We start from the raw sequence: 23,873 nt of genomic DNA on the forward strand, positions 1-23,873 counted from the left end.
TTTCCATAACACACTTAAAGAAAATATTTTCCAAAAATTGTTTTGACCAAAAACACTTGATTTTGAAAAATCTTTAACACTCCAACGGTCAGTGGGTGCGATCCATTGGGTTGTGTCCCTTCCCAACGGTCAAGGATCTAAGGGGTGCGATCTGTACCATAGATGGATCATCTAACGGTTAGATGGGAGGACGGGAATTTAAATATCCCAACAGACTCTCTAGGATTGATCTGGTTCGTTGAATCGCGTATGGGCGCGATCTAACGGCCAGAATTCAAACCAATCTGGAAAGACTCTATACAGGGGTGCTTTTCACACTGAAAAGACACCAGAGGCTCTATAAAAGTTGCAGAACCCAACCATTTCAAAGCACAATCGAATTTACCCATTTCTGGATAAATTCTTAAGACTTCTAGTGCATTATACTCTCTTTCTTGCTCGTATTTAACAATCCCCCACCATTTTCAAAATCAAAAAAGATTTTCTCATCAGGCTTGGAATTTTTATGCATAAATAAAGGTATCTTTATTGGCGCTTTTTTAGGCGCACTTTGCACTTCGCACGCCGCATCGTAGCGAGGAGCGATTGGAGCCTTTAATTTTTCCAGATCTGATCTGGACCGTTGGATCTAGACGATTGTGGATCGGTCTAGTGGGTGGGCCAAATAGTTCAAAGGCCCATTAAGCCCAAGCCCAGTGTCGAATAGTTCGATTGGGTTGGGCTTTGATTCGAGCACATCGGTCGGCCCAGCGGGCCCAGTGCTCCAACGGTCAGTGGGTGCGATCCATTGGGTTGTGTCCCTTCCCAACGGTCAAGGATCTAAGGGGTGCGATCTGTACCATAGATGGATCATCTAACGGTTAGATGGGAGGACGGGTGAACTTGATGAAGAAGTGTATATGGAACAACCTGAAGGTTTCATTTTACCTGGTCAAGAGCATAAAGTCTGTAAATTAGTCAAATCTTTATATGGCCTTAAGCAAGCTCCTAAGCAATGGCATGAAAGATTTGATAAGGTGTTAGTCTCTAATGGTTATAGAATTCATGAGTCAGATAAATGTGTATATAGTAACTTTAAAGGTGGTAGTGGTGTTATTATATGTTTATATGTTGATGATATGTTAATATTTAGTACAGATTTCATGCCTTTCTATCTATGTTTCTGTAGAGCTTCGAGAGTCCCACAAATCTGGTACGTTGTGCTTTTGTTTTTGAAATGATTTGAAATCCCAACATTTTTATGAAAAAACTTTTAGAAAATCAAATCAAGATCCTCACCAGAACCAAATCTGATAAGGATTTGAGAGTCACCGCTTAGGAATGGGCCTAAGACCCTTAACCAACTTTGTTTAAAGGCATATATCTAATCAAAGCACTAGGTTGTGCTATATTACGTGAATGGAAGGTGTTAGGCACCATTCACGCCTAGGAAATCATAATCTTATGAATCATATCTACTTTATTTTGAAATCTTGATCCAAGAATTCTGAAAATTGCATGTGATTTTGATTTGTTTCGAAATTTCGTACAAAAATGGTTCTTTTTTTTTTTTACTTTCGTACGAATTAGAATTAATTTTTGTGCATATTTGAATTTGTAAAAAATTTTGGGAAATGAAATTTTGTACGAATAAAAACCGAACGAAAATTGATGTTTAATTCATACAAAATTCCAGAATCCGAGAATTTTGCACAATTCTCTGGAATCTTCAAGATCTAAACTCTAATAGTATTTTTAAGGTTTATTTACACCTAATTACTACTTGATTACCTTCTAGATATCTTAGAAATTCAAATTACATTGAATTCAACAGAGATGAAAATTTTTATAAGGTATTCCAAATCAGCTGTAAGATTTATACCAAAGGACAAAACTATTACCAAGAATCGAAGGATCTAAGGCTCAAGAAAAATGAAAGGAAGAAAAAGAAGATGATCTGTGGTGAAATTGACGGAGATTTGACCAGATTCTGGTCGGATTCCGACGAAATCTTGTCGGAAAATATGAATTGATCGGAGAAAAATGAGAAGCTAAGGCTAGGGTTTGGAATGAAAAGCTCAAGGTATAGATCTGGAAAAAAACGAGTTAGGGTTCCAAATTTCAGATCTCTTAGGAGTACAAAATAAGGCAATGGTTTCTGAAATCTATGGAATGGAAGAAATCATGGCAGTATAATACTACTGACCTAAGAAATTGGCCGGAACCCGGATATTTTTTATTGCACCGGCAATCTCAGTCATGCTTGCTGCAACTTGAGTCATGGTGTCCACAACAACACCCGTCTGAAACTTTCTTTGTCCTCTACCAGTAGTACCCTGCACAGTTCCTTATGGAGATGTCTCAACCCGACCCAACTCGACTTTTTTCGGGTTGAACCCAACTCGAGTTGCATCCCTAGTTGTGGCTCAAGGTGGCAATTGGGCCGTGGCGACCCGCGGCTCGGCCTGCACTCCATGGCACAAATTGCTACAGTGCATGGGCCGTGCCGGGCTGAGGGTTTAGGCATGCAGCATGAAACGGCACTGCACGCACGACAAGCTGCCTGGCACGACAAAATAAGTTGAAAAGTGAGCCTATGTGGTTGTTGTCTTGGGCCGTGCCGGCCCAACACAACACGGGCTGTGCCGTGCTTAACCTCAACCTTATTCGTGACGACACGGCACGACCCGTGGCCAAATAGTGCCGTGCCGTGCAAGCCCGCGGGCCACATCGGGCTGAGAAATGGGCCAATGTGGCCACATTGGCCCATTTGCCACCGTGAGTTGTGGCCCAACAACTGAACGGTGTAGATGTTCGAACCAGGTGGACCTAAGAGATTTTTCTTAAAAACATATGTTTTATGGTGTCCACCGTCCAAAAATCTAAACCATTCATCGTGGCCTCAAAAAGGTTCCTAGAAAGAGACGTGTTCACACGTTCAGGGGGAGCGAATTTATTCTCGAAGGGGCGACTACTATTACGTCATTGTGTTCCCACGTGTCACAACACGATCACTTATGCAGGACCAACCGAGATTCCGATCTCATCAGTCCGTCGCGACTGACTCGGAATGACCTCTCCCAATAAATCCCACTAGACGTAAAAAGTGCTCGCACACTGTTTCAGAGAGAGAGAGAGAGAGAGAGGAGATGGAGAACAGAAATGTGATCGTCTGTGACAATGGCACCGGGGTAAATAAATTTCCTCTTCTCTTCATTTTCTCCATCTTCTCCATCTTCTCTCAGCAAACCCTAAAAAGTAAAAACAAACAAAAAAAACTGTTTTAGGTTTTTTTATTTCATTTCTCGATACACTCCATCAATTGACTCATAATTGTTATAATCCTGGATCGAAAAAAATGATCCGATAATCTCGTTGATTTGATCCATAGCAACAAAGGGTACATGTAGATCTGATGCCTTTACTGTTTGATCTTGATTTTGATTCTCATTTCCCCAATTTTTTTTTCTTCTGTTAGTTTCAGGATTTCAATTTATGATTAAAATTTTAATGATTCGATGATGTTTTTTTTTTTTTTTTGGGGGGGTTGTGATGACATGGATCATGTGCTTTTTGGGAAAATTGTACTTCTCTTGTTAAAAAATGTGGAGGAGATTTCTTTAATGACTATGATGGTAGCATTTATTTGACTAAAAGGATTGTTATATTTTTGTACATTTTAATTTGATTTTTCTGTTTTATGTAATGAGTGAGAATTGTAATGAATTTTGTTTGTAAAACAGTGAGTGGGAATAACTCAACATCTGTCAAAGGATTGTGATAGGAATGGGAGTAATGTAGTTGTGATTGAAGCTCCAAATTGAAAAAAAATTGGAGATTTAAACATACACCTATGTTGCCCATTTGCCTTAAAGGAACTTGTGTGCCCATGAAGGATACACGTTGTGTTTGAAACTCTGACATTTGGATATTTTCTTATTGATGTAAAGCTTGGAGAAGGGTTTATCCTTTCACTGAAGAACATCCGAATTCCCGGGGGTTAATTGACACTAAGTGGATTTTCTGTTGAAAATATTTGTGTGCATATTTTAGTATATGTAGAAAAGAAAAACCTGTAGAAAAATGTGTGTGCAACTTTGACATTTGAATATTCTCTTAATGGTGTAAAGTATGGAGAAGGGATTATATTTTTAGAGAAGATTATCTGAATTTCTGGTTGACACTTAGTCAACATTTTTTAAAAATTGACTGTGGATTTTCTGTTCAAAATATTCGTGTGTATTTTAGTATATGTAGAGAAGAAAAACATGTAGAAGTGCATCTAGGACAGCTATAGTATTCCGTGTTTATTAACCATATCGATTGTAACTTACTGTATTAACATACCATTAACTATAACCCAATAACATATATCTACGAGCAATCATCATCATATCTTTTTATCAGTAGTCTATCTATCAAAAAATTGAGCATTGAAATATGTAGATTTGGTTGAAGTTGTAACTTTGTTGTGGCTTGGGAGCGGATGTATCCACTGTAAAATCTGCTGTATTTTTTTGTTCTTAAAATGTTCCTTCCAACTAATTAATGAAAAATTTGCATATTTTCCAAGTGGGTTGGTTTTTCGCTTTGGAAATTGTTGCTTTGGGTTGTGAAGAGTAGTGCAAAGGGGGTTTCAAACTTAAATTCAAAACAAAACAGCACCAAGCACTTAACTTAATAAAGACAATACGGACACTGTGTTATGAGGCTATCTCAAAAAGAAGATAGCAAAGAAAAAGGCAAAACTATCTGCATAAAATTGATACTTTCCAGAGAAACATAACCCAAATCTCTTGTAAAATTATAACTTTCTATCCTAAACTAGTTGTAACTATAAACCAGTCCTAAGTCCTAACTCAACCTTCATATTTCAACTTAAACCTCTTCCCTGTCAATTCAAAGTAGAAACTCTAGAAGCTTCAATCAGTTATGCCTTTTCCAAAACATGGACTTTTTAAAACCCAATTTAAATGTCCGTACATTCAAATAAAAATGAATAAATTATTTTTTTTTATAAAAAACAACTAAATTAATGTAGTTTTCTTTCTTCAATGTTGTTCCCTTGGTTCTCCAATTTCTGGCTTGAAGGACCTATAGACTTGCACCGCATTAATTTCCTCATGGTTGGACAAAATTGACGCCAGCGAATATGCACCCTGATTGTTTTCAACTTCTAGACAAAGATATTGTGGAAACCCCTTCTACCGAATGAGGTATTTGGAGTAGAGCTCCGTACATTTCTTCACAAAGCCTCTATACATATACTTTAGAAAAGTTCTTGTTCAAGTAATTTCCAAAAAAAGTATACTATCTTTTTTGTAGTTAATTGCATCATTACGAACAGCATGTTCAAGCTTTTTCTTCGTTGAAAAATTCATTAAAAGCCTTTGGTTCTTGCTGTTCAAAATAATTGAAATCAAACATGACCCAAAATTTTTTGAATGAGTCTGCTTCGATATAGCCTTCATTCTCTTTCATGGATTCATCAATGTCGTCATTACAAATTGGCTCAGCAAAATTTTCTTGTAAATCATCATGTTCATTGTACTGTTCAAAGCAATCGAATGCCCCATAAAACATGGAATCATTCACATTCTCTTCTAGATGCTCCTTGGAGTCTGGATCCTGATTTCTTTTCTCACTTTTTAATAACTTTCTTCTTCGTGTACAACATGCTGGATTAGTCGAAGTCTTCGCCTTTCATTTTGGTCTATTGAGTTTGGTTTCCCAAAACCTCTTCATGCAATTTTTAACCAAAGCAAACCCATTTCCACCTAATGGTTGGATTCGTGCTTGAGTTTTACCTTGGACACCTGTCGGTTGGTTAGTAGAATTCTCTAAAGAATTGCCGATCTCTGTGGTCCCGACCAATCCTCTGTGCAATAGTTGATTTTCGTACACTAACTTTATTCATTTATCTCGTCAAGGTCTCTACTTGTCTTGTTACTTTGTTAGGGCTTTAATTTGAAACACTGATTCATATGCCTTCAACCTCCATCAAAATTTCCACAACCCTGATTTGTTGCAACCTGATACCAAACACAAATCCCAAGATCAAACTTTCTCTATACCAATTATGTTGCAAGAGAAATAAAATAACAACCACAAGTTTTGAAATTAAATTCTACATGAAACAAAACTAAGCACATACCTTAAAAAAGTAAATATGTGGGCTAGGATACGGTGCTGTCTAAAGAGAAAGAAACAAAGTATAAGCTTCAACTACGTTGATTGTGTACTATCGGTGCGGTGATGCTTGAGTGAGGACGGGTATAGCCCTCGCGGCTCCTGCTAATAGTACCCCAAAATAGGTTATCTCATATCACATCCATAACAGAAATGAAGCAACAAAGCAGATAATAATATGCAGTGATTTGTGGACACGGACAAGGGTGTCGTGTGTCGACACGCAGACGGAGTGTCGGACACGGCGAACCCCCAAAATTTAGAAACGGGGACACGGCTAAAATAGAAAGTATATATATGATACCACAACAAAAATTAGTTAAAGAAGAGCTAAAAAAGAGTTTATAATAAAAGAATTAATAATAAAATAGGTAAACACAATATGCAATAATAAAACAGAATGTCACACTTGACATGGCACAAAAACATGTCCACACACCCACATTAAGTAGCAGTACATTTAAAAGTGTCCAAAGGAGTGTCGACATGGCTGGACACGTGTGTCGTGTCGGACACGGCGGGATATGTTTGTCAGCAGTAAATTCAAAGTGTCGGTTAAATCATAGTCCAAAACACTTTCCTCTCTACTTTCTAGACACAAACAATCCGAACCTTTCCTATTTTTCCTAACTTTAAAAGCTTTAAAATAAACTAGAATTCTTATACAACAGTAAAAGAAACATTCCAAAGAAAAACTATTTTTAACATAAATCAGCACTATTCCCCCCTTCCTACTTCAACTTAAACCTCCTCAAATCAAAATAGAAATTCTAGAAGCTTTAAACCTTCCCACCTTCCCAAAACATGGACCTTTTAAAGAAAAGCGGAGGGCCCCACTACCGGGATGACCAATACAAGAGAAGAAAGGGAATATAACAGCCATACAATAGAAAATCATAGCCCTCAAGGAGAGAGAAAATAAAAAATCTCCAAACCAAGCTTATTTGTCATCATCACCATTAGTTGACCTTCTTACGGGCTGGAAAGATATGGAAGATCCCCCCACTCGGTCCTGGATCTCCCCAATAAAAGAATTCTGAATGTTCAAATAAAAATCACAAAATTAATACAATTTTCTTCCTTTAGTGCTCATCCTTTACTTTCTAGTTTGAAGACCCTTCAATTTTATCTTTATCTATGTAAGCATATTTTTGTTTATTCTTTTTTCTGTGTACAAAATTTCATTATATGTTGAAGATAAGCTAAACTGCCCAGAGAGCATCCCATATTCCATGCAGTATGTTAAATGTGGCTTTGCTGGAGAGAATTTCCCTACCTCTGTATTCCCCTGCGTAGTTGGGAGGCCCATGCTACGTTATGAAGAATCACTGGTGGAACAGGAGTTAAAGGTGAGTCTTTCATAAAATTATGACACTTATTGCCATCTATAAAAAAAAAAAAAAAGCTGCTTAAATTTAGTTATGGACTAGCTATAATTTAGTGACAGATTAATACAATAAGCAATTAGGTACTTTATGTCATAGTTTTTTTTGGTCTCTGGAGATGTAGCAACAAAAATGCATCTTTTGAACTTCTGTTCGATGTCTCTAAGATGTAGTACATGTCTCGGTACTTGTACTAGATTACCAATGCTGAAGTGTGCTTTCTATTTAACGTTCAGGATATAGTTGTAGGGGAAGGATGTGCAAACCTACGGCATCAGCTGGATATATCTTACCCTGTTAACAATGGTATCGTGCAGAACTGGGACGACATGGGCTATATCTGGGACCATGCATTTTTCAATGAATTAAAAGTATTGCTTCAATGCTTTTGATACTGTCTAAATTTTGTTATTTCAAAATTTGCTTTCCTCATCATTTTTCTTAGAATTTTCGTAGTAATCCATCTCACCTTAGCAGATCTAACATTTTCTCCTGCAATTGTCTTGCAACAGATAGACCCAACAGAATGTAAGATTTTACTCACAGACCCGCCTCTCAATCCTTCAAAAAACCGTGAAAAAATGGTCGGTGATGTCCCATGGATTTGCTAATAAATTCCTTTACAAGGCTGTCCTTCATTTTTCCATGTGAACATTTATAATGTTTGTAAAATATGACGTACTTAGCATTCTTGCACTTAGTTCTTATGGCATGGACTTATTGTTCACAGGTAGAGACCATGTTTGAGAAGTACAACTTCACAGGCGTCTTCATTCAAATACAAGCCGTTTTAACATTGTACGCTCAAGGTGCTTATAAAGATAATGGAAGGTTAAGACCACAAATTGTCTGCAATTACCACCGTGTCATTGAAATTTTATAGCAATTCTTGGAATGTGTTGGAAATCATTAGTGTACACATGGAAAAGCAGTAGCTATGACTTGCTTTCTTTTGGTGGTTTCCAAAAATTTTTACCATTATTTGTCAAAATTGTTGATTGATATCGATATCTTTATTTATTTTTATTGGTTGTTCTTGAATTCTTGACAGGTTTGCTGACTGGCCTTGTTATCGACTCCGGTGATGGTGTCACTCATGTGGTAAATTCTTTGGGAAATATATAGAGAGGTTTTTATTTGGAGGTGAACTTATTGGGAGTGTTGCTTATTGTTTGTTTTATTATGGGCTCAAGCTTGTAGCTCAATTGGACGGTACTCAGTGTCTCAACCATGAGGTTGCCAGTCCAATCACATCTTCTCTGGCAAAATAATATCGTTATTGTGATTCATATTAATTAATACGTGTAGCGTAGTCCTGAATTGATCTGCTCTATATAGGTTCTTGCACTAAGTGCTAGATAATTCGTGTAAAAATACATTATTCTTCATTTTTTGGCATATACAGAGAAAAGTCATGCTTCACATTTTCTGTCCAGACTCTGCAAGCAAATAATAGTCCCTTGAAATTTCACTAGAAACCACTATTTAAAACTCCCCGTGTCGATCGTCAACTAGCCTTAGTTGACTTCTTTTTACCTTACTTGAGTTCTGGTTTGAGTCCGAGTTTTTCCTAATCAAGTTAATTAAAACTTATTTAATTCGTCTGGATTGATGAAAAATTGCCTTCGTCAATCATTGAGTTGCATGAGTTGACTCCCTTTGACAAGGCCAAGTTCTTGACCAAGTATGAGTTTTGAAACACTACTTGAAGCCTTAGTTGCCAATTTTATTTTGTTCGGAGTTTCATTTTAGTCAGTGGGACAGGATCTTTCAGTCTTGTTTAATGTCTTATAGATGGGGGGAGCATGTTTCATATATTTAAATGTAGCCTCTGTCAAAGTAGGAAATAAGCCACTGCCACTATCACCCAGACTGTAATCAAATCAATTACAACTAACCTAATCAACATGAATCCTAAAATTATTATTGCATGTTCTTACCTAGGTGCCAGTTGTTGATGGCTACTCGTTCCCACATCTTACAAAGCGAATGAATGTGGCTGGAAGGCACATAACGTCTTATCTTGTAGATCTGCTCCTACGAAGAGGGTGAGAACTTATCCCTAATGAAACATGCCCATAAATCAATAGGAATTGTCATTCTTCTTGGTGGTTCTCTTGTTTTTAACTGGAGCATTAGTCGTTGTGTTTTAAAGGTATGCAATGAATAGGACATCCGACTTTGAGACCGTTCGGGAAATCAAAGAGAAGCTCTGTTATATCAGGTGAATTGCTATACCTCTAAAAAAAGCTTGCTTTTATGTTGGATTTTATGAAAGTTCCGTTACCGTTACCTGATCATGAGTTTTATTTCATCACAGCTATGATTACAAACGTGAGTACCAATTGGGTCTGGAGACTACTATCCTTGTTAAAAATTACACCGTAAGATGATTTCGTCTTGTTTTCTTTTAATAGGCATTGACATATGCAAAACCATGTATCCTCTAGTATCTATGTATATATTACCTGTTACATTAGGAAAATTTCAAGTTGTTTTTTTATCCTTTTCCTCAGTTTTAAAATTGGGAAATAAATTCAATATCATTTATTAGAAGTGTATTGGAGTCTGCATACTTAATTCTAGTTAGATTCCTTATGAAATGCAAGTAGTTCATTAAGGCAAACTAGCAGCTCTTGGTACTTATATGATTTGAACAGTGCACATGATGTTCAGGAAAGAGGACTTATACTATGCTCGCCTTGAGCAATCTTGGGCCAGCAACCGTGCAGATGGGACACGTGTTCGATGATCCTAGCTGTTCATCTGGTGGACCCTATCATGGATGCACCATGCCCTAGAAATCTGTACCATATAATCATCTGAATAATGGTGTGCAAATGACGTTTAGAAAAAGTCCAATGATCCACATTCAACCAAAAAATGTCCGCCGATCGGATGACTATGATTATCCAATGGGGGAGATTTTTGAGTCATGGCCTAGTTATGGCATAGTCCACTAGAAATGAACTGTCTGGATCACAGAAGATGGGACCCACATGTATGATTTCTGCCATTTTGCTCCAGCCAAGCATTGCATAATCATTTGCATAAAATTTTTGCTACCGATATTGGGCAGCATGGTCCCACAACAGAACTGGTAGATATTCATCCAGGAACCAGGCTTAATACGTGTAATTCCTTAATTTCAGGTCATTGTTTTCACCTTGTCTGTGTGGTGAGATAAAATTGATAATTGACCACATAGTCTAGCTGAGCTAGCTTGTGTCGTGCACTCATTATGAGCTTTTGTGCTATTTGTTTTGCTACATCCTTTATCATTACTTTTGCTTTCTCCATTAGATGCATCATGCTAGATGGGTTAGGTCTGGTGGTGGCGCCTTCTAGCTGTCTTCTTTTGTTGCTGGAATGCTTAATCTCATTTTGTACTAATTTTCAATTATATTCTTCCATCTTCTAAATTGGCTGATTGTTTGGCATGCTTTTGGTTCAAATTTCAGAGGTATGGTATTCAGGAGAGTTGATAGCTCGTTGAAGCAGTTTCACTCATCTAACCTACCATTTCGTCGTTTTCTTCTATTTTTAGATAGATTGGCCAGAAAATAATAGCATTCTGTAAAGAATAGATAAAATGAAAGGCAATTAGGCTTTCTGGATGCTCAATCAAGCATTTTCCACTTGTGGAAGCTATCTAGACTCAGTTTTCTAAGCGATGCAGATTAAAAATAGCTTCCTATGAGTATATGATGCTTGTGAGGGTCCCACTGCCTGCAGTATCTTGTGAGCCTTCTCTCCTGATCCGCATCTGATAAAATAAGCCACATATACCATAAAAGCCTATCTACCCATATAAATAAGTTCTTGAAATTGTATTTGGATCGGTAAAGCTTGAAAGTCATACGTTTTCAGAACTGCATGTGAAACTAAGTATTCAGATAAGCATAACTGAATGGCTTCATACAAACACTATTTTACATTGGCTGTAAATTGTGCCACTGTCGTATCTTTTAGCTCACTATTCCATTTTTGACGAGGGGTTGAATGTGTGTCTTGCAATTGATTATGTCATGATTATAGTCCATGGCTGCATAATAGATATGCTCTGACCTTCGGATTTCGTACTTGTTTAACATTGAATCTGTGGATGAGATATTTATATTGAATTGTCATAAATTACTGACCCTTATTCTATTTTTCTTTTGCCCATTGGTTCTGAATTTGTATGATCAGCTCCCTGATGGAAGGGTTATTAAAGTTGGCACTGAACGGTTCCAGGCCCCAGAGGCTCTTTTCACTCCGGTAATTTGATATTTTCTTTCAGTTTTGTGAATAGTAAATACTTTCCAGGAGTCAACAAAATTTCTTGATGCTCTTATTCTCGTACTGCATTGGCAGATTATAACTTGTTATTAACGTTTATCATTTTTCAGAACTCAAAATTATTATGGCATACATTACTATTCAAAGGGTGTCTGCAGTAGTTCTTTGTCCTGTTGTGTATCTTTAGAATTCTGCAAGTAATATGCATTATTATATTACTTTCATCGGGGGAGTTTATTCATATAAAAACACTTTCTGGAACTTTATAGAGCAATCACATAAGCTGTAAAACTGCAAGCCATTGGAACTTTTCCTTAGTTCTTGAATCAAGCCCATACTATCACATCATAGTATTTTTATGTGTTTTTGTTTATTTTAAAACCATTAAAAGATTTAATATCTGTGCAGGAACTCATAGATGTTGAAGGTGATGGTATGGCTGACATGGTATTTCGCTGCATTCAGGAAATGGATATAGATAATCGGATGATGGTACTGAACTTGTGAAATTTAATATATCCCCAATAATTTTTAGCCTGAATAATAATGTAATCATTTTTAAATGTCAATTTTGAGCTTTTGTACGCCAAGCCTTCTGCAGAGTCTTATAAGTTTATTTCCTTGTCATTGATTAATATTATATTCCATTACAATTTCTGCATTGGATTCTTTCAGCTTGCATTAAAGGTTTCTGATTGATGATGGTATGATGCATATTTTCAGTTGAAATCTCGTGCTCTAAATAACTTAGGAGCTACTTGTTTTAGGAACTTATTCTAGAGGCTCTTTGCATGCTATTTTCTCATTTGTTTTTACAATTGCAAGTACCTATATCTTCTGCATATCTTCACATTTATAATTTCTTTTACCATTTGCAGCTCTACCAGCATATTGTTCTAAGTGGAGGGAGTACTATGTACCCTGGATTGCCAAGTCGGTAATATTCTGGTTTTCCTTTACTACAACTTAAACCAAATGCCTCTGCTTTCTTTCCCATGATATTTGAATATTTTAACAAGGTTGTTACATTCTTAATTGTTTTCTTCATATCCCATTGCCATTCTCTAGAACCGAGTATAAGCAATTATTGAGAACTGAAAATCCTATACACAATAGATGCATGATGTTTGCTATTAATTATTCCAAAAAGGTTCATCTATACTGCTCTAGTTAACCCACTCGCTTGAGTAAAGGACAGGAAATAGTTCCCAGTTCTGCAAAGCAATGCCAAAATAGTAAATAAATCATAGTTACAAGTCAACAACCATTTTTAGAGTGGTAAATTTGTTTGCTGATGTCATGATTGAATTCAATTCAATTCCTCGTAGGCGTCTACTGAATCACAATATACCTTCTGTTCTTCTTAAAATATGAGAGAAAGCACCTTCATTCATAACTTGTTGCCATATTTTTGGAGTACGTGATATTGGAAGATGGAGTTTTGTTGATGAGAGCAAGGTGGCTGGTATAGTAGAATGGCCTATGCCTAAGACCATGGGAAGTGTGCTTAGTTTCTAGTTTGACTATATTTAAACAGAAGACATATTTAAAATTTCAGTCTGCTAATTGCTCAGTTACCAATTGCATGAAGAAGGGAGAGTTTGTCTAGACACCTAAAGCATTGGAGTTTCCTATTGGCGAAGAGGAATATGCTTAGTTTGTGAAAGTGTTTCAGAAAAGTGACGCATCACAAGTTTGGTAGGCATAGTAATGAGCTAAGAAGGAAGACTTGTAGTGTATTTTAGTGAGAAGCTAAATGATCTGCAAAGGCGATATTTTACATGAGATCGACGAGTAAGACGAACTCATCTTGATGGATGAAAAATCCATGATCCAATGCACAGATGGAATGTGTTTGATGATTGAGACTGTTGATTTGATGGGCCATCACAGAGCAATCCAGAGGGTATTTTTTAGTTCATGATGTCTTGCAACAAACTAATCCACAAGACAATATTAATCGCAGAATTGCAAATTTGATAGCTTATGTACACGCGTTTACTTTTGTGTTGAAACACAAGGCGAAGGCACAAAACTGAGTAGTAAATACATTGATTAGATGCAACTCTCTATTTGTTGCAGCCAGTTACAAGTTGTGGGATTCGAAGGAATCAAGGATTTCTATGGATTCGTTGTAATATTGGGGAGTTATGATCTAGTTGCACTTGAAGGGCATGCAGTTTATGAGAACTGTATCTGTAGGAGCAATCATCTTTATATTCCTAATCGTTCCTTAAAGAGAGTATTAATAGAAAGTTATTTGGCAAAGGTCTGGACGGACATTTCAGTCAATGAAATGGTCAAGAGTAGATGAGAGATATTTCTGGTCTAAGATGTGATAAGAGGTGTTGTAGAAGTTATTAGGTACTTCTTTCCAATACAACAATGCTTCAGATTGATGGTCAAACCGAGGTGGGCAACCATAGTTTGGTAAGTTGATCTTCTACGGATCTTGGCGGGAGACATAAGCCAAAGTTATGGTACTTGGCTGCAAGCCATTTTTTGCATTCAAGTGTTCAGAGAATCTGAACAGGATAGCCCCATTTGAAGTTTTGTTGGAAATCTTCCTTGCCTCAAGCCGTGTTTTGCATTCAAGTATTCGGAGAATCTGAACAGGAGAGCACCATTTGAAGTTGTGTATGGAAATCTTCCAAGGAATCCTCTTGATTTGGTGATTGTACCAAAAAGGTAACCCATCTTCTTTGTTGTCCATAGGTTCTCTGAAATGGTGCATCTTATTCATGTAAGAAGATGCCTCACATTCCACACATATCCAATCTGTATTTCAAAGAGGGGGTTACATTACATGGTGAGTCCAGGATGGTTGCTTCATATCGTGACATGAAGTTCCTATTGTAGAAGCTATTAGGTACTTCTCTCCAATACAAAATGCTTCAGATTGATGGTCAAACCGAGGTGGGCAACCATAGTTTGGTTAATCTTCTACCAAGTGTGGCGGGAGACATAAGCCAAAATTATGGAACTTGTTGCCGCAAGCCGTGTTTTGCGTTCAAGTATTCTCTTGATTTGGTGATTGTACTAAAATGATAATCCATCATCTCTGTGTCTTCTAGTCTGTAATCTATCTTCTTTGTTGTTGATAGGTTCTCTGAAATGGTGCATCTCATTCGTGTAAGAAAATGCTTCACACCACACACATCCAATCTGTGTTTAGGGAGTGGTTAGATTACACGGTGAGTTCTGGATTGTTGCTTCATATCGTGACATGAAGTTCCTATCGTAGAAGTTATTAAGTACTTCTCTCCAATATAACAATGCTTCAGATTGATGGTCAAACCGATGTGGGCAACCATAGTTTGGTTGATCTTCTATGGAGCTTGGCGGGAGACATAGAAGTTATGGAACTTGTTGCCACAAGCTGTGTTTTGGGTTCAAGTATTTGGAGAATCTGAACAGGAGAGCACCATTTGAAGTTGTGTATGGAAATCTTCCAAGGCATCTTCTTGATTTGGTGATTGTACCAAAGTCGGGAAACTCTAATGTTAGAGGTGTAGAATTTTGTTGAACACTTTCATGAGTTAAATGGTGATGTTATGAAGAAGCTTGAAGCTGACAAGCACAAGAGGAAGAACAATTTCCAAGTGGGAGATTTAGTCATAGTTTTACTATGCAATTACAGGTTTAAGGCTTGTAGCTATAATAAACTTCGGGCTAAGAAGATTGTACCACGCAAAATATTGAAATAGATGGCTGACAATGCATATGAGGTTGAACTCCCTACTGACTTAGATATCTCATCGAAATTCAATAACTCTGGCCTTATGACTGGCATGGCCCATTGATCCTTGTGAAGAAGATTTACAATAGGAAAAAGACCCATTAACTAGTGGCCTGTAGGCCCCACAACACCTAAATCATTTATTTCAGCACTCTTGCAGGATTACTATAGGACAAAGATAAATTACATGTCTTAAATATGGCTGTACTGATGAACACCCACCTGTTGTCATGCTTACATCAGTAGAACACCCACCTGTTGTCCTCCTGCATTTGGAATCTGGAAGCTTGCCACTTCGATTTGAAATGTTTTTTCATGAATTTTGTTAGATTTTTATGAGATGTTTTAGAGGGATGTCGGTGTCCGGAGTCCAATTAGGATTTATTTTCTCTCTATAAATTATTTACATGAATTCTTTGTGCGAGAAGATATTTTCATCTTGAGGATTTTTTTTCTTTTCTGTCCGTTTGTACTTTGTGCTTATGCACAGACATGCATTCATTTGTTCCAACTTATTTTCTTTTTATTTGTTATTTTATATATCTACCCGCTACAAATGTTGCATTAATGTTCCAGTTTTGCATTTTAGTGAAAATGTGTCATTTATTTCATGTGGATAGATTTTTTTTTTGATAGGTAAGCTAGGATTGAACCTGAGACCTCTAGGTTGAGATACAAAGCCTCAACCATTGAGCTACAGGCCCAACCCTACTTGTGGATAAATTGATTTGGAGTATCTCTTCTTTTTACTTCTTCAGTATAGCAGTTAACTTATCTTGCATAATTTGTTTTAACAGTTTGGAGAAAGAAATATTTGACCGTTATCTTGAAGTTGTCTTGAAGGGAAATAAGGATGGCCTAAAGGTAAAATTCAGATTGTCGATGTTCCTTTTTTTTTGTTCTTTTTGGTTTTAAAATTTCATCTTATACAAATGGCCCATTTATTTTCTAGCTTGCTTCAATTTTAGTATCTTTTCTAGCACAACATATTTTAGGATCCTGAGCCTTCTCTCCCCTTTCTGTTCAGCACATGCACAAGCCTGCTATTTAAAATTGCTCAGCTGTGGTTCAATAGCACATAGAGATCACATATTCTTAAAAGTAATATTTAGTTCCCTTAAGCTATAAAGTTTAAATTATAAAAAAATTAACCACGGTGGTAGAAATAATAATAATTTATAATTTGTGAACTTGCAAGCTAAAGTTGCAACAAGAAAGGGTGTCTACATCAATTCCAGGGCTGGAAGGTTACATGACTTGAAGTCTTTGAAAATGTAGTGGATTTCCATTAAATAGGGTAGGAGCAACTAAGGGGCAATCTGAGAAACACCCAAGTGCCATCCTCCAATTGGCTACAACTAAGGGCATTGAGGCCTTTTCCCTATTGATTAATCTTTCCCACCTACAAGGCCCACGTGCATTCAGCAGTTAGAGAACAAGACAAACCACACGGCTGCATGTTTTCCATATTGTACCAACATGAAAATAATGGTATCATATGCTACCACTTGTTGGGCTTTCATCACCTAATTTCCTTCTAAAAGGGCAGCTCTCATCCACTGTTTTATCATGACATGCCATTCCTCTCACACTTCTTAGTGTTGCTCCTTGGAGCCCTGGCCCTCACCACTGCCTCTCAATCCGGCTATGGCCATAACCCATCTGACATAAAACTAGAAATACAACGAATAGCATTCCACGAATACCACGCCGAAGAATACCCATTCCACGCCCCTCCTCCTCCTAAAACAGAGGAACCCTTAGAATCTTCCAAGGGGGCCCTGATAAAGAAGCCACGGCCTATGTACAAGGGTCCTCCGGTCGAGAAGCCATTGCGTAAGTACAAGCATACCCCAGTGAAGAAGCTACCACCTCACAGTCACTACCCAGATCATCGTCCAACGGAAGAAGGCTTAGAATCCGATCAGCCACCTAGACACCCTATAAGAATCCTCCAAGTCCCTGCCATAAGCCACCCTACAAGCCACCACCATCCAACCATCCTTAACATGGTTGGTCAACTTAATATGCATCTACATAAAATAAGAGGTGCCATTTGTGGCTTCTCTTTTGAGCTCTATTTCCGCAAGTGCTTTTGTTATTTGAATGTGCATGAATTTAGTAGAAAAGCATGAGTTCCCACCCAACTGCATGAGTTCCCACTCAACTCTTACCAAACATAAAAGTTCTGCGCATCACGTCTATGCTGTGCAATAATACATTTCATAATAAGTTAAAATGGAAAATGATATGTAAAAAGATAGTATAACGAATCAATAAAGCCATAATCCTTTGGCCAAGCTTGGATTAGGGCATTTGACTCTCTTATATTCTCCCTAGAGGCTAGGCAGTTTGTCCTCGTGTAATTTCTCATTTATCTCTGAGGGTTGCTAGCAAAACGGGGTCCCCTGCTGGAGAAAAGCATGGGTCCTCCATTGTAACACGTGCACAAGAAACAAAAAAAAATATCCCCACAAATCCAGAAAAAACTCGTGAGCAAAGCCAAATCGTTCGGCCGTTGTCTTCCTAACTAACCAACGACGGCCAAATAGCACGTCGCCTTGGAGAAACAACCAACCAACGGCAGCCAAACAGTATGTCGCCTGGGAGAAACAACCAATCAACGGCAGCCAAACAACACGTTGCCTGGACAACAACAAGGCTGAAAGCAACACCAACGATCGGGCATATAGCCACCAACAATAACAAGACCGAAAGCAACGTTAACAACCGGACATATAGCCACCAACAACAACAAGGCCGAATGCAATGCAAACGACTGGGCATATAGCCACCAACAACGACAAGACCAAAAGCGATGCTAACGACCGAGCATATAGCCACCACCAACAACAAGGCTGAATGCAACTCAAACGACCGGGCATATTGCCACCAACAACGTGGATTGCAACACAAACCACTACAGCGACAACAAATGCGAAAAACTACGCAAGGCAACTACACACATGTAGAAGCACCAACCAAGTGGATTGCAACACAAACCACTACAATAAGAAATGCATAAAACTATGCCAAGCAACTACACTCACCTTGTAGAAGCATCAACAACATCAAGCGGAAGGAACCAACGAACAACCAATCTCAATTAACTAACCAACAATCCAACCAAACAACTAACAAACCAACAACTTATAGGGCTCACAAACCACCAACCAAGTGTGAAGAAGCCACCAACCGACCAACAAATCACCATCAACGAAGGCTCAACAACATAAAATGAATCACACCAAGAACCAACCAACAACAAGTAGAAGGAGCAACTAACAAAAGAACACGAAGAATGGTGAAAGAACATCAAATGGAGTCACCAACAAACACCAAGCGGAAGGAAACAACTAACAACACGAAGAGCCAACAATTAACAATGTGAAGAAGAAACTAACCAACCAACCTATGAATCAACAAGGGGGACCTCACAAGACTCCATCCATGGAACTTACATCAACACTCCCCCGCAAGTTGAGGCTGACAACCTTCAACTTGCAACAAAAGAACCACTTCAAGGCACAACACCTCTCTTGGACATTTCACCAAACACTTAGTGTGCACCTTTGAGATCAAGATAAACACCATGAAATAAAAAGAATATAGGGACGGAAAACAAAGAGTAGGATGGAGTGGATGGGGGGAGGTGTCCAAAAGAGAAAGATAGGGAGGATTTAAACCATAAAGGAGTGAGTTAGGAAACTAGAAAGAACACAACAATGGATTTAGATTTAAAAAAAAACACGGATTTAGGGATTTCAAACAAGAATAATAAGAAATGAAGAAGAAGAAAAAGAATGGATTAGGAGAAGAAAGAACAAGAATTATGGAGAAATAACAAAAAAGAACAAGAAAAGAAAGTTTGATGGATAAAAGAGGGAAAAGAATGTACAAGAAGGGATCTTTTAGTGTTTTTTTTGTGTGTGTGTGTGTGTTTTGGAAGAGTGATGGATCGACAAGTGGCATTTAAAAGAAAATATTTGGGGTTTAGCGATCCAAAAGAAAGGGTTTAGGGTTTAGATGGATGGATTTGGGGTTTTGGATGAAGATTTAGGGTTTTGGGGATGCGAAAAGGGATTTGGGAAGAAGATTTCTTCCCAAATAGAAATTCAAAAGATAAAGAAAGGAAAGATTTAGGTTTTGGGATTAGAGAGTTGGGATTGTGGGTTGAGATTTGGATTTAGGAATGGGTTTGGGTTTATAGAAAGGTTAAGGGAGGGATTGGATTTATGGTAATAGTGGAGGAGGGCTTACGAAAAAGCCGTATGGGTGAGGGAGGTGTTACGACAACCCAAAAATGGGTTTGAGAGGTTTACGGTAGGGTGAAAACGTAATGCGAGAGGGGGATAACTGGGAGAGAGTAGCCCGCAAGGATAGAAAGAGAGATGCACGTGGAGTTGGGAGAGGGGGTCTTTTATGGCATGGGTTTGGGCAAGGGTTGAGAGAGAGAGAGAGAGAGAGAGAGAGAGAGAGAGAGAGAGAGAGAGAGAGAGAGAGAGAGACTCTTCTTTTTTTTTCCTCCTTAGGATCTTAGCTCTGATACCATGTTAGAAGATGAGGATGAGAGGAGATGAAGGAGAAGAGGGAGAAGGTGAGGAGTCTCCAGTAGGGAGGCCCCATGTAATATGATGTATATATAGGAGCCCTAATAGGGTTACATGTGTAAAGACAATAATACCATCAACACTACATGTAATGACCAAAATACTCTTCCAACAATCTTTATAACACTATGAGCACTTGGGGGCGCAATCTTTTCACATTAAAAAATTCTACAAAGCCATAAGTTTTTTTTAATACAATTTTAAGATATACAGAAATATTAATTAAATGGTTAGAAAAGGAAACTGACATAAAATTCTGAGTTTTTTCCCTCACTAAACTGAAAACTTCTCACCTCTACTCCCACTTGCACCTATAACGGCAATTTCTTCATATTCATCTCTCTCTCTCTCTCTCTCTCATATATATATATATATATATATATATATATATATATCATGCCCCGAACCGGAGCTCCGATTAATGACCTTGATCTCATGCCCCGAACCGGAGCTCCGATTAATAACCTTGATCTTCCCGTTACTTTTGGTAAAAGTCAATGATCTTGTATTATGCATTCTATCTATAACTTTGTTTTGTATGAATGTTTGCCCCATCTGTATAGTTCCTTTGTAGCTGCCTTGTCCTTTGAGTCCAAATCATTTAGTGTCATAGAAGCTGTAAGTCATCCAAAGTAGAGGGAGTCTATGGAAGTATAGATAAAGCATTAAAAAATGGAACTAGGGATCTAGTACCCGCTTCCTAAGGGAAAGTAACCAATGGGGTTTTACATTGAAGCACAAGGCAGATGGGAAAGGGTACACACAAACATGTGGCATCGACTATTAAGAGATATTTATCCTAGTTGCGAAGTTGAATTCGATAATTGTGACAGGGAAAAATGAATTTCTTTACGAAGGTTTACAAGAAGTTTACATGGTTAAGTTCAAAGACTAGTCGGATAAGTTTGTAGATTGAAAAAAGACTCTTTATAGACTGAAACAATCTCATAGAGCATGGTTTTAGAGGTTTAATAGTGCAATGAAGAAAGTGGGAGATTCTCTTAATGTCATTAGTGGATGGGAGGCGCATCCTTGATATTTGATCCAGCAGCAGTGCACTTTTTAAGATGCTGCTGCTAGATCAAATATCAAGGGTGGTACTTCTGTCGTACCGTGAATACCGACTTACATGCGCATTCACTGTATAATTTCTCCTCAAAGTATATCCAAGAAAGGGTTTATTATTTAAAGGATATGGCCACATGAGAGTAGAAGTGTGGGTCAATGGTGATTGGGTAGGATCAGTGTCGGATAGATGATTGACTTTAGGCTATTGCACCACCAATAGGAGGGAAACTTGATAACTTTGCGGTGCAAGAAACATTCAGGTGAGGCCAGATCCAGTGCAAAAGCGGAGTTTAGATCCATGGCATATTGTAAGCGTAAGTTACTGTTGCTATGGATTTTGCTACAAGAGTTGGGGTGGTCTAGCTCACATGCCTATGAACTTGTACTGTGCCAACAAAGCAGCCATCACATAACCCATTTTGTTGATCGGCACTTCATAAGTGAGAACCTAGTTTCTGGAGTGATTGTCTACTTTATCTTAAGTACGAATAAAAAATTAGCAGATGTCTTAATTAAGACCGTTAGTAAGAGCAAACATGAGGAAATTGTAAGCAAACTAGGTCTGAGTGATGTATACTGCCAGCTTGAGGGGGAGTATTGAAATGTACTAGGCCCAATTTATTAGTCTTTCTTTGATTAGTATATTAAATGCATCATTAGGGATTGTGGGGTTTGTCACATTTTCTTTTCTCCCCAACTCTCTCACTCTTCTTTCGCCGCCTCCTGCTCTTCTTTGATACCTCCCTCCTTTTTATGATGCATCCTTTCAACTTCTCTCTCTCTCTCTCTCTCTCTCTCTCTCTCTCTCTCAATTTTAGGTTTTGGGATGTGGTCTCCACCACCTCGCCTAAACTCCATGCTATATCTGTCACTTCCAAGTGTAATGTGGACAATGCTGACAAACAATGGCCTGAATCCAGCCAATTTCTAAACATCGTAAAGGTGCAGCTAACCAACATGGCAAAGCAGGCGTTGGAAACTAGCATGGATTATTGGCGAGATTCAAGACCTATGTAATCTGGTTCAGCCACATAGATTGGAAAATGCTTTGGCAGATGAATTGGCAAAACAAAGGACTAATAGGTACAGGCTAGAGATAGGAGACTCCCTCCCTCTTAGCACTTGAAAGAATCAGAACTCAGGGGACTGGTCTGCAGCAAGATTGTTGCAGAGCTATTCTAATTTCTGTTATTGTTGTTTTTCTGGGCTTGTATGACTCCAATTTGAGGGATTCCTCTTCCCTGTAATCTTTTCCTTTAATAAAGTTTTGTTATCATTTCAGAAAAAAGGGCAATCTACCGTCTTTTTTTTTGAATGGTAGGAAACATCTACTGTCAAAGCCTCAAACTCTTATATTCTTTCACTGGAGGCAAAAAACTGACCTAGCAACCAAAATTATGGGAAATCCCAGAAATTACAAGCTCGCCTACATCATCCCCAACTCAAACAATCATCATTCTTACCATGAAAGGTGACAGAGCGTATGCAGTGGCAGGGACAGTAACCCCGCTTCCTTGCTCATCTGGGATCACCAAAAAAAAAAAAAATCCTCAAACAGGAAAAGTAATCCAAACCCAGGCAGTCTCTTTGCGATCTCAGAAATTATGGTCGCCTGCTCCACTGGTGGAAGCAGTTGGACCTGCATGAAGTAACACGGGACCCTCCACTGAAATGTTAGCGGTCCAATTGCATTCATCAATGGGACCAGGCTGGCCGCAATTTCCAAGGTCACAAGCAGACTACTATTCCTAACCTCAAACACTTTGATGGTTTTCTCAAAGTTCACAACAGATTGAAAAAGCAAAACCAACTCAAATAACCCAAGGGATTTGAATACATAAAGCCCCCATGATTGTTTACTCCAATTCCTGCACCAGCTAATGCTCCATCAATAAAGTTTGTGATTGATTCATTCAAACCCACTAATCACCATGTTGCTCATATTCATCTTTTTAATGCTTACTTCTTTGGAAAACAGAAACTACGATTGCGAATAGAGGACCCACCACGAAGGAAGCATATGGTTTACCTTGGGGGTGCAGTTCTTGCAGGAATAATGAAGGTACACTATATTGCACTCCTATTCATCATGAAACTGATCTATAGAACATACTCGTATTGAATTTTGCAAGTCAATCTTGTGACAATCATGGACAGGATGCACCAGAGTTCTGGATAAGCAGGGAAGATTATCAGGAAGAGGGAGTCGATTGTTTAAGAAAATGTGGTCAAGCGTGATTACCCTATATGCCATTTCAGTCACTATAAATGGGCAACATATTGGATGAATCCAACACTAATTATTGAAATATCTACACATCAAATGGTGCTGCTACAACTGCAGGGACATCATCTTCGGCAACAAAGCATGATTATGAAGTTTCACAGATTTCATGAGGTTATTCTGCTGGGTTTTGCTTGATTTGTTACATAGCTTGCTGCTGAAAGATGGGGATCTATAATTTTATTGAATATATTGAGTATTTGCATCAGTAACATATAACTATTTTGCCCACTGTAACTAAGTTTTTTTTTGAATGGAAATTATTGATTTTTACTCAGATAGGTGTTATTGTAACTAAGATTTTTGACACCAGGGAAGTTCAATCTGCTGATTAAAAA

General features: G+C 38.1%; 1 protein-coding gene across 2 annotated transcripts; it reads left to right on the top strand.

The window, feature by feature from the left end:
- Window positions 1-3,013: 3,013 nt before the first annotated feature.
- Window positions 3,014-23,812, top strand: ARP2 (actin related protein 2). 2 transcript variants are annotated; one of them, XM_077394294.1, is made up of 15 exons: window positions 3,014-3,170; window positions 7,407-7,517; window positions 7,790-7,924; window positions 8,066-8,137; window positions 8,284-8,362; window positions 8,605-8,654; window positions 9,498-9,601; window positions 9,709-9,777; window positions 9,874-9,937; window positions 11,745-11,813; window positions 12,243-12,326; window positions 12,713-12,771; window positions 16,371-16,437; window positions 23,230-23,313; window positions 23,409-23,812. In XM_077394294.1, the coding sequence occupies exons 1-15, from the start codon at window positions 3,129-3,131 to the stop codon at window positions 23,487-23,489; spliced, it is 1,170 nt and encodes a 389-aa protein (XP_077250409.1). In that variant the 5' UTR covers window positions 3,014-3,128; the 3' UTR covers window positions 23,490-23,812. The 2 variants fall into 2 exon arrangements, with proteins under 2 accessions (XP_077250409.1, XP_077250410.1); XM_077394295.1 differs by having other exon boundaries at window positions 3,125-3,170; window positions 7,366-7,517.
- Window positions 23,813-23,873: the final 61 nt, after the last annotated feature.

Source organism: Tasmannia lanceolata, unplaced genomic scaffold, assembly GCF_043159265.1.
Source record: "Tasmannia lanceolata isolate RefF3 unplaced genomic scaffold, GAP_Taslan_0.1 ptg000013l, whole genome shotgun sequence".
NCBI lineage: Eukaryota > Viridiplantae > Streptophyta > Magnoliopsida > Canellales > Winteraceae > Tasmannia > Tasmannia lanceolata.

Excerpts from the sequence above, each read along its gene's own strand:
- ARP2 (XM_077394294.1), top strand. The coding sequence starts at position 3,129 with ATGGAGAACAGAAATGTGATCGTCTGTGACAATGGCACCGGG. Across the intron at positions 8,138-8,283 it reads CAAAAAACCGTGAAAAAATG|GTAGAGACCATGTTTGAGAA; the intron begins GTCGGTGATGTC and ends TATTGTTCACAG. Across the intron at positions 12,327-12,712 it reads ATATAGATAATCGGATGATG|CTCTACCAGCATATTGTTCT; the intron begins GTACTGAACTTG and ends TACCATTTGCAG.